This window comes from Pararge aegeria, chromosome 20, assembly GCF_905163445.1.
Source record: "Pararge aegeria chromosome 20, ilParAegt1.1, whole genome shotgun sequence".
In the NCBI taxonomy this organism is placed as follows: domain Eukaryota; kingdom Metazoa; phylum Arthropoda; class Insecta; order Lepidoptera; family Nymphalidae; genus Pararge; species Pararge aegeria.
Genome location: NC_053199.1, coordinates 15,346,785 through 15,357,421, shown reverse-complemented (window position 1 = coordinate 15,357,421; position 10,637 = coordinate 15,346,785). Strand labels below are relative to the sequence as shown.

Here is a 10,637-nt window from a genome sequence, read left to right as displayed (position 1 = left end):
AATGGATCATGTTTATTTATTAAATGTATTAAATCGTGTTTTCTACTGTTGAGGCTCAGGCAATTCCACTGAACCACTTTGGCTCTGTGATCCATTGTTGTTTGGGATGTGGTATAATGCTTCAATTACTGTGGCAACGTGGGACGGTGTAACTATGTTTGATTGTGATAATAGTTGAATAAGTATTTTAATAATGTCAGCAATTTTCATGCTATTTTCAATATTGTTATTATTAATATTAGGCTTTTGTTTAGGGAAAACAGGATCTTTTATTATATCAGAGTGAGCAAAGCGGTCATAGCCCTTACCAAGCTTTGACGGTGATCTCGGCTTGGCAAAGACTGTTTTTTTATATGACTGAGACTCTGATTTTGAATAAGATGGAAGGTTAGAGTTTTGAGGACTATGTATGTCCTTTGATGAAGAGGATGACACAGGTGTTGAAAACAAAGCTTCGGCATATGACATCTTTGAAACTGGTGGATGCATCTTAATTGCTTCCATATATGAAATACAACTTTTGCTCATTGTTTCTTTGATTGCTCTCTGTCTATTATGTTCTAGGCATTTTTTATCAATGGCTTGATGTGATCCGTTGCATAAGCAACACCGGTAATCCTCCTCTTCAACTTGGCAAGTGTCACCAGAGTGTCCTTGACCACACTTATAACATTTTGGCAAAGACCTGCATTGATTTTTAACATGACCAAAACGGCAACATTGATAGCATTGTACAGTTGGATAAATGTACAATTCCACTGATAAGGCAGTGTAACACATGTACACCCGGGTAGGCAGAACTTGTCCGTCAAAAGTTATAATTACAGTGCCAGTACTAATAAATTGATTTACATTATTTACAGTGACTTTTCTTTTAATACGCCTGATTTTAATTATAGGACCGCAACCCAGTGGCACATTTATGTTTGACAATATTTCCTCATCAGACCAATCATTTGGAACACCTCTTACTACACCCATGCGTGTTACATTGAAGGTAGGTATAAAGGCGCTATATTTTTCCAAGCCAAGACTTTGATGCAACAGAAATTTGTTGGCATCCATATAGGAAGAAAACGCCATACTAATGCGATTCCTACCCACACGTTTGAGACTACCATTCACAACACCATCAAATTTGTTACGTTGCAAAAAGCGACCAAAAGTTATGGGATGTAGGGTTGTGGAACTATCACTATTTTCATATTCTTTGTTAACATGTACCACATATGGGGCACTGTCAGATTTCTGATACTGAGCACGACCAATTGGCACTCGAGTTGGTACATTTGTTGGTATGGTGGATAATGATGGTTTATTATTATCAATGGGAGAAGTGGGTTCAGTTGGTTTGTGGTTGGGAGAAATATTTGGATTTTTGTTAGGGCGATTCGGAACATCATCAGTATGTGATTCGCACATGCAGTCATTAAATTTATCCTTTTCATAATTTGCTTTGCCTTTCCTTTTTTTTTTCTTGCACATCGTACAAACGCGGGAAAAAATTTTTCGTTTTAGCGTTTGTTCGGCATTGGACACAGCAGATGCGTCCGTGTCCATTGACGACTCAACCGCTGAGATTAATATATCCATCTTAGATGGAATATTTACAGACCCTGGGGGTATTGTTCCCCCAGGGTCGGGGGGCCGATCCCCCATAAAAGTTTAAAATTTCCAATAAAATATTTTGAAGAACTTACCTATATAAACAGCTAACTACTATGAGAATGACACTAATACTACAATATGTACAATATAAACAACACCAAATCCTTTTCAAAACGAGTTTACAATAAAATAAAAGAAAAATTTGAAAAAACCGCGTCCGCCATGTACGAAGTTTCCCGCCCTTTTTTCATTTATTATTCTTAGACTACGACAATCTTGATGTGTTGCGGTTGCACGCATTGATTTTCATTGTTGGAAAAATATTTAAAATTCAAATTACCATTAAAAAAATATATTGTCTACAACCGATGTTGCCTTGGCAACAAAAGGTGCGAGTGTCACAGTTTGACAACTGACACTTGGCAGTGACAGTTTTCCAATTTCTTCTCATGTTTTGTTTCGAGAATCAAGAGCAAAAGAATTATGAATTAAGAAATTCTGCAAAATATTAAAGAAAATGTCTCTTAGAAAAATACTATTCCTAACGCGTACGGCATGCTGTAAAGTTGTTAAGCTTCAAACTACAAATTTCTCAAGACAAAACATTGTTCTGCTGTCGGCAAGTTCCACAAGATTCTATTCAAATGAACATTTAGGTTAGTTTACATTTTCCTTTATTTAGTAGTTATTTACGAAACTAAAAGCGCTCCTGGGTTATTTAAACTATGTAAAAATTACTTTCTTTTCCCCAGGAAAGACCATCATAAGCTACCATATTATTACCTAATTACAAATATTATAAATGCGAAATTGTGTTCGTTGCTTTGCCATTCTTTCACGCAGCAAAAGAGATATATTATTTTTTGTAAACAGATAGTTCAAAAACCAGAGTGTGACATGGGCTATTTTTATTCCTCGAAAATTATTTACTCAGACAAAGTAGCGGTTTAGAGTAAGTAATTTTTGGTAAGAAGGACTTGTCACATAAAATGACTGGTCTTGATTGTTTATCATATTTCACAGTCAGTGACCTCTCTGATACAGTGGTTTACGCTGTTGCCTTTTAAGGCCCTGGGTTGATTCCTGTGTGGGATCAGTTTAGGCAATTTATTATTTCCTAAATGAGTTAGATCAGGTCTGGTAAAAGCTTTCTGCCAATAACATTGATGGCAGAGACAACCAACTGATCTTTAGTTTGGGTATGATGCTACATAGGAGCCAATTAGGGTTATAGATTAGCGTACTTCTAGGTTAGTCACATTATTTTTTAACATGCTTAGTAGTGTTGGGCCCTGTGGCAAAAGCTGATGTTGCAATTTTTTTTCATACATTCTTTAATTAGCAATGATTTTATAAGTTTTTGTGACATTAATACCCCAATGAAACCTAATCCCCAATTAAATACATGTCCACCAATCTGCACTGGGCCAGCGTGGTGGACTACACCTTAACCCCTTTTTTTTTGTGTGTGTATAAAATGATTTTTACGGGTATAGGCCTTGGTTACCTTAGTTAAGCTTGATATAACCATAATTCACATTAAAACTAAACTGGTCATCTTTATTAATAAATTCATTTATCTAGGTGATAAGAACAAAGAAAGTAAAGAGGGAGAGAAGGTAGACATCTTGGGCCGATTCTTCCCGCAGTCGCCTCCCGCCACCAAAGATGCACATGAGGTGCAAAAGGAACAGGAGAAGTTTGAGCAGGAGCAGAAGGAAAAGTCACAAGAAAATGAGAAAAACTGGAGGCGTATGAAAATTGGGTACGGAATTTTGTGTTGCACCAACACCAAAGCAATCTTAGGATACGTTGACATTACAATGATGTAATCTGAAAGTGTTGGAGCGAAACGTGCCTGGAGAGTACATTGCCAAAGATCTGTTTGGTGTAGAGTATAAATATTGAAGAAATTATAAATTACACAATACAGATTCTCCTGCTTTTTGCAGAGCATAGCAAATTAAGATTAATTTTCATTGTAAATAATAAACAGTTACAATCAGTGTAAGATTATATAAATCAGCATTTTAACTGGTCAAAATATCCAAATATAGGTGCCAAATTTAATTTAAAATTTAAAATTATATAATTCTTATTAAAAAAAAAAAGCCCTAGCAATTTTAACAAAAAATAAAAACGGGCATTAATTAGTTATATCTGCATATTGTCTGAGAAAAATACAGAAATCCTTTGTATGCTTTTAATATTAGATCTCCCTTTACATTTAATTAACTACACAATTGATAAATTTTATAACGACAAGGCTACTTGTTAAAGATTGTAAAACTGTAAAATGTGGTAGAGTCACTACAAACAGACTAATTTGATCAAAAGCGATTATAAACCAGACTTGAAATAAATGAATTTTGATGAATGAAAATACATCTTGTATATGATATAGACACATAGATAAGGTCACAGATAATTTTTTTTAAACAGATTCGCAGCATTTGGTGGTGCGTTGACTGTGATGGGTGGTTGCCTTGTCATCGAGATGGGTGCCCCGAGACGCGGCGACGACGGTCAGCCAATCGAAGACGAGTTTTCTCATTTGCCTCTAGCACTGCAATATTTGAGGCGGACGTGGAAAGAACTTACATTTTATGAAAAGGTATAAAATAAGACTTATCTTAATAATGACAAGGGACACATAGCTGTCAGTGCACTTTAAATATGTACTTTAACTGTCAGAACATTGCATAAATGATAAAAAAACTTAACTGTAGAATACTGGACCACAGCAGCAGGCAAGCAAGCAAGTGGTATTTAAATAGTTAAAGCGCACATAACTTGGAAAGGTTAGAGATGCGTGCTAGGAGATTCGAACTCGGCCCACTGAAAGTAAAGTCAAAGTCATACAGACTATAATTTTATAATTTTTTATTAGTGTTTTACCTACACTTGAAAGAATTATCAATTTTATAAATTTTAATATGCATAAAAAAAATTTCGGAACCGACAGGATGTGTCATCTCTTGTTTCAAACGTGTCTCATTGTAATATGGACCTTTGAAAAAGTAGATCAAAACTGCAACGTTTCCTACTAGATGACGCTACAGTCGCTATAAGACTGATGTAAAAGGTATATACTGATTTGTGGCATTGATGGTAGGAGAGCCGTAACTTAATTGGAAAAAGCACTCAGGTCGCGATTGCCAGAGAGATTTAAATCCTGTCGGTTCCGAAAATTTTTATATGCATATTAAAATTAATAAAATTCATACCCACTAGTCTATCACCGCTTCCGCAGGTTTTCTAACATTTACCTAATAAAAGAAATCCGTTTGACTTTGGCTTCTTTTAGGTTCTTTAGTCTTGGAAACTTCAAAACATCTCAAATATGATACGTTCTATGATATAATATTGTTATGTTTTGTTCAGATGATAAAAGAGCCATCTCGAGAGAAGCTACTGCCGGATCCCTTGCCTGTACCTTACCAGCCCACATACACCTTGGTGCTGGAATTCACAGATGTCCTGGTCCACCCTGACTGGTCATATCAGACTGGATGGAGGTAAGTTTTACTTAACGTCAACATCAAGTTGCCTATATGAGTGAATGAATGAATGAATACACTTTTATTGTACACCAAAGAAAAAAAAATAGTTACAGAGATATAATTACATATCAAGAGAGTACAATTTGGTGGCCTTATCGCTACATAGCGATTTCTTCCAGGCAACCAATGGCGTAAAAGGAAAAAACATAGAAAAGAGGTAGGTGGTGCAATAAATAAGATTTAAAATTATACAAATATATAAATAAAATATATATATATAAATATCACTATAGTCACTTTGGGGTGCAAATTTTTTAAACTAAATTTATTTTTTAAAATTACAAAGTAAAACTGTAACTAAATGTGTGACTATCGATCTGTGTTAGATCAAATAGTGATCGTTCTGCAAATAGCTCTGTGACAGCTGACAGTGCGATTCATTGGTGTATGGGTGGGAGTGTCACAAGTTCACTGCATTGCTGAAGACCTCACCTAAGGTGAGGGTTGTAGGTCATAGGCGGTCTTCGTCAGCGTTTATTACGGTTTTGTGAAAATCCCGTGTGTTTTCCCGGGATAAAAAGCCTGTGTTTCTCTGCGCCCCTTAAACTAATTCTTTGCCAAAAATCAGATTGATTGGTTGCTTGGTTAGAGTGCGAATGAAGGACAGACAAACAAACATACAAACTCACTTTCGCATTTAATAGTAAGGAGTTATTTTTTTTTGAGAACTAGCAAATGGCTTTAGTAAAATTTGCACGCATATTATTGTAGTCTTTTTCAAGTATCGACCAATTTTAACGCCTTAAGTAAAGTAGACCTTATTTAACTTGATCTAGGGTCGTAAATCCTAGACTAAAGATTTTCTTACTATCCATGTTGACGAATTTGGGTTTTAGGACAAGGTTGGTAATTACTTTTTAGAACTATAGCAATGAGAAGTGGGAAAATGATTGGCCACCTACTGAGACATGATGAATTTATTGCGAATATAATTGAGGGAGAAGTAGATGGAAAGAGGCGAAGAGAACGTCCGAGACTGGCTTTTGTGGGACAAATAATTCGACAGGTTCGGGTGGGGACTTAAAAAGAGATAAAAGAAGGTTGGAAAAGGCTACACCGACAAGAGATAAAATTAAGTCAAAGAAGTTGACAATCACCAGTGGCGTGCACTGGGTTTCTTACCACTTGGGTATGCATTGAGCAGGAAAATTGCATAAAATGGCAAAAATCCTCCTCTTATACGAATTATATTTAAATTTTAGGGTAGGCATTGCTTTTGTCCATGTATGAAGTGCACGCCACTGCCCATCACTCGTGAACTAACACAACCTTTTCTAAATACCATGAATTAGTTAATTACTGAAATTATATATAACCTATGTTACTTCTTCATAAAATAGCTTTCTTATGATGAAAGGATTATTAAACTTAACATCAACCTTCAAAACAGCATATTACAGTCCACTGCTAGACTAAAGGCCTCGCAGGCGGTTGGTGATCGCAGTAGATGGTAGTAGTGGCACAGAGGACGCTGCTGGCCGTTATCTTCCCTTAGTCGCCTCGTACAATACCAGCGGGAAGACGAGGGGTGGTGACAACTGTATTCTGATTTGCCGTCACCAAACGGCAAACTTAACGTTAAATTTAACGTTTACTTAAAAATTAGACGTTTACTTAAATTTAACGTTTACTTAGAAATGTTTGCTCTTTTCAATGTTATTATAGGTTGAACACAGTTTTATGTACGAAATTTTAAAATGTCCTAATACGACCTACTTGCGGAATGAAAAATTTAAAAATAAAAAATCTCGGCGTGTATTGTAATCGGATGTCTCCAATTCGCAGATTTAAAAAGCGTCCGGGCGTAGATCAATTCCTGCAAACTGTAGCCAACTCGGACTACGAAGTGGTGATATTTACTTCAGAGAACGCGTTTATGATTTGGCCGGTGCTGGACAAGTTGGACCCGGAGAACAAACTGATATCATACAGACTGTTCAGGGACTCTACGCATTTCACCGACGGAGTACACGTTAAGAATCTGGAGGGATTGAATCGTGATTTGTCCAAGGTAAGATTTATGTACGACTGGCTGTTTTGACCGCGTATATAACTGTTTTATACAAATTCCGTGGGAACCGTTTGTTTTCCTGGAATAAAAAGTAGCCTATAATAATAATTATGATGATAATCATTTATTACTGGCTTTACCCATAAACATCCCTACTAATATTATAAATGTCAATGTTAGTTTGTTACGCTTACACGCAAAAACTACTTAACCGATCCTCATGAAAGTTTGTACATATACTATATGTTATAATATATATTTTGGAAGTGTTAGAAGTAATAAGTATAGGATACTTTTTATCCCGACATTAAGCTCGGTTTCTTTTGGAGAGGGGATGAAAGTGTTAGAGTATTTTACACCATAACTCCGACAAATTATAACCGATTTGAATAATTATTTTTGTACTATAGAGGTTATAATATGTGTTTAATTTTGCCCAAACTTTGTGTAGATCTAAATGTGGTTGGAGATAGAGGACAGAACTCCTCAGCGGACAGTAGCAAACCCCTTAGCGATACTGAATATGTACTTTAAATTTTTTTAGAACTACAAATAAATTTTAACGCCACATCAAAACACAAAATCAAACGCAGACGAAGTCGCGGGCAACAGCTAGTTGTATATAAATGAAATGCGATTAAAATAAATAAGTAAATTTCGAAAGATATGTCAAAATAAATAAATTAAAAAATTAAATTAAATTAAATCAACCAAATAAAAATTAAATAACAGAACTAAAAAAAAAACATTAATAAGAATAAACCCCTAATACTGTTTCAGACTATGTTACTCTCAGTCCTTATAACTATGCTCAATGCCAAAATTGAGTTTATTGGTTGCTTAGTTAGGGCGTGAAGGAAGGACAAACAAACAAACACACCTTCGCATTGTTTTTTTTATTCCACTACAAGTTAGCCCTTGAATGCAATCTCACCTGGTGGTAAGTAATGATGCAGTCTAAGATGGTAGAGGGATGACCTGTTAGGGAGTATTGTAGTCATAGTTACTACACGAGTTGTAGAATCAGTTACTACACGACATCGCACCGGAGCACTAAATCGCTTAGCGGAACGTCTATGTCGATAGAGTGGTAACGGCCAAAGCCTCTCACTAGACCAAACCCAGCAAAATTCAGAAATTATAGATTCCCAAATCGCCTCTGCCGAACCGAACCCGGTACCTCCGAACCCGATACCTCCTTAAATTCACAAGTGGTATGCAAAATTTATAGTATTAGTAAGGATTGTTGTTCTCTTAAGAAGATTAGCGACTTTTTGCCTTCTTTGTCTACTTACTACGTGGTAGTATACAATTTACCAAAACCGAGACCTTAAAAACAATGTTCCTGTAATTTAAAATTTTCTATACGCAAGTCTATTTTTATACGCTTTTTTAGGCAATTTTTTTAATTAATATTTTAAGAGTAATTCTTATTTATTTATTTGCAAACTACAAGTTAAAAAAAAAAAACAGAAGAAGAGTAAAAAAAAGCAGATAGAAGCACTATACAAAAGGCGGCCTTTTGCTTAGTAGCGATCTCTGCCAGTCAACCTTAGGATAAGGAAAACATGAGGATGTGCATAATTAAAAAAAAATACATACTAATACTTAACTAGATTACACAAATGAAATAATACATATTATAATAAATATTTAAAAAAATATGATACAATATTTTATTAATATATTTTATTTATTATTTTTCTCTAAAATATTTCAGTTGTTATCTATTTATGTTCTTTTACTTAAAATTTAAGTTCCAAGTTTCCTAAACGCGCTCCCTAGTCGCGTATGTTGATAATCTAATGTGTCGTGTTGTTGGCAGGTAATAGTCGTCGATTGGAATAAACAAGCCACGCAGTACCAGCCCGACAACGCTCTGGTGTTGAACAAATGGAAGGGGGACGATGACGACACCGCTTTACTAGACTTAGCTAATTTATTACAAAGTAAGTAAAGTTCCCAGCTGAATTAATAAATTATTCACAGTTTAGCTATGCACGTATCTCTGCGTGATCACATTGAGGAGATCCGTAGAAGAACCAGATTGACCGTAATAGCTTAACGAGTCGCGAAGCATAAGTGGCAATGGGTGGAGCACATAGCTCGGAGAAAGGATGGACGTTGGAGTTCCAAAGTTCTGGAATGCCAGCGTTGATCGACCTTCAACGAGGTGGTTAGACGACATTAAGCGCGTCGCTGGAACCAAGTGGCAAAAAACCGTGGAATTTGAAACTACAAAAGACCTATGTTGAATTTGATATGAGGTAAGCATACTTATTACCGCCACCCCATCAATGATTTAGTATTGACACCTCAAAAGTTTATTCTCCAAATTAAAAAAAAAACTTCCTATTAACTATCTAAAAACCCTAACCTCTAGCTATGTCAATAACAGGGGGCAAATGGTAATTTTAGGCTAAATGTAAAAAAAACCTGCACCTACCTACATTATGAAACAAGTGTGGTAAATTAGATACCTACCCATTTATTGACATTTCAAGGGTTGCTTTGTAAACTGTGCCATGGAAACCCTTAAAATGAAAAGTATTGTATTTTTTACCCTATCTCCATTTAACCAATGTAAGACGAGCTCATTCACTTGCACACTTAAGTACACACGCAACTTCCTAACACGCTCGTGTTGCAGCGATCGCGATGTCCAACGTGAAGGACGTGCGCGACGTGCTGCGCTACTACAGCCAGTACGACGACCCCATCGCGGCCTTCCGCGACAACCAGCGCCGCCTCATGGAGCAGATGGCCGAGCGCGAGCGAGAGAACAAGACGGACGTGCCGCTCGCTCGCTCTTGGCTTCGCCCCTTCACGCGCCGCTAGGTGAGCATGCTTCTGCCAGCGGAGACCTCGTACTGCCAGCGCCGCCTCAAAGAGCAGATGGCCACGCATATAATTTGGTATTTAAAAATAACTGACAATAAAACTGTCTCATATCTAGACATAATATTATGATCAATTTCTTTACAGATAGAACTAAAGAAAAACTAGCGCTCGAACGGATCGCAACGCCAGCTTTTGTACATACTTGTATAACTTCACTTGTGGAATAAAATGTGATTGAAATTCCTCCGGCATTTATCTGTGCATTATAAACTCATAAAAACTTTTTGTAGAAAAACACGTGATCAATCCCACTTCTGATCGTCCCAAAACAAACACTGAAAAAAACATTCTGACGTTATTCATAATGTAATTCATTTGTATATTAGCCCCAACAGACAGCTAAGAAAAATGTATGTAATGAGGTTGATGGGCATAGATTTGTTTACATTTTTCTTATCTGTATTGCTCGTTAATTTTAGATATATAGTAGTCCCAGCCTAGTTGTAGGACTGCGCTTAATTGGCTCTCCACATTATATCCATATTTAAGTTGGTTTTTAACGGATGAGATATTACAAAGAATCATTAGCATGTTTCTTTCATTCTGCATCATAA

The 10,637-nt window shown here is 36.2% G+C and overlaps 1 protein-coding gene across 1 annotated transcript; it reads left to right on the top strand.

Annotated features, from left to right (window-relative positions):
* The first annotated feature begins 2,043 nt into the window (after positions 1 to 2,043).
* LOC120632770 (mitochondrial import inner membrane translocase subunit TIM50-C-like) lies at positions 2,044 to 10,266 on the top strand. The gene is made up of 8 exons (XM_039902766.1): positions 2,044 to 2,264; positions 3,193 to 3,373; positions 4,051 to 4,222; positions 4,993 to 5,126; positions 6,957 to 7,182; positions 9,008 to 9,131; positions 9,833 to 10,020; positions 10,168 to 10,266. The coding sequence occupies exons 1-7, from the start codon at positions 2,126 to 2,128 to the stop codon at positions 10,018 to 10,020; spliced, it is 1,164 nt and encodes a 387-aa protein (XP_039758700.1). The 5' UTR covers positions 2,044 to 2,125; the 3' UTR covers positions 10,168 to 10,266.
* Positions 10,267 to 10,637: the final 371 nt, after the last annotated feature.

Excerpts from the sequence above, each read along its gene's own strand:
- LOC120632770 (XM_039902766.1), top strand. The coding sequence starts at position 2,126 with ATGTCTCTTAGAAAAATACTATTCCTAACGCGTACGGCATGCTGTAAA. Across the intron at positions 3,374-4,050 it reads TGGAGGCGTATGAAAATTGG|ATTCGCAGCATTTGGTGGTG; the intron begins GTACGGAATTTT and ends TTTTTTAAACAG. Across the intron at positions 5,127-6,956 it reads TCATATCAGACTGGATGGAG|ATTTAAAAAGCGTCCGGGCG; the intron begins GTAAGTTTTACT and ends TCCAATTCGCAG.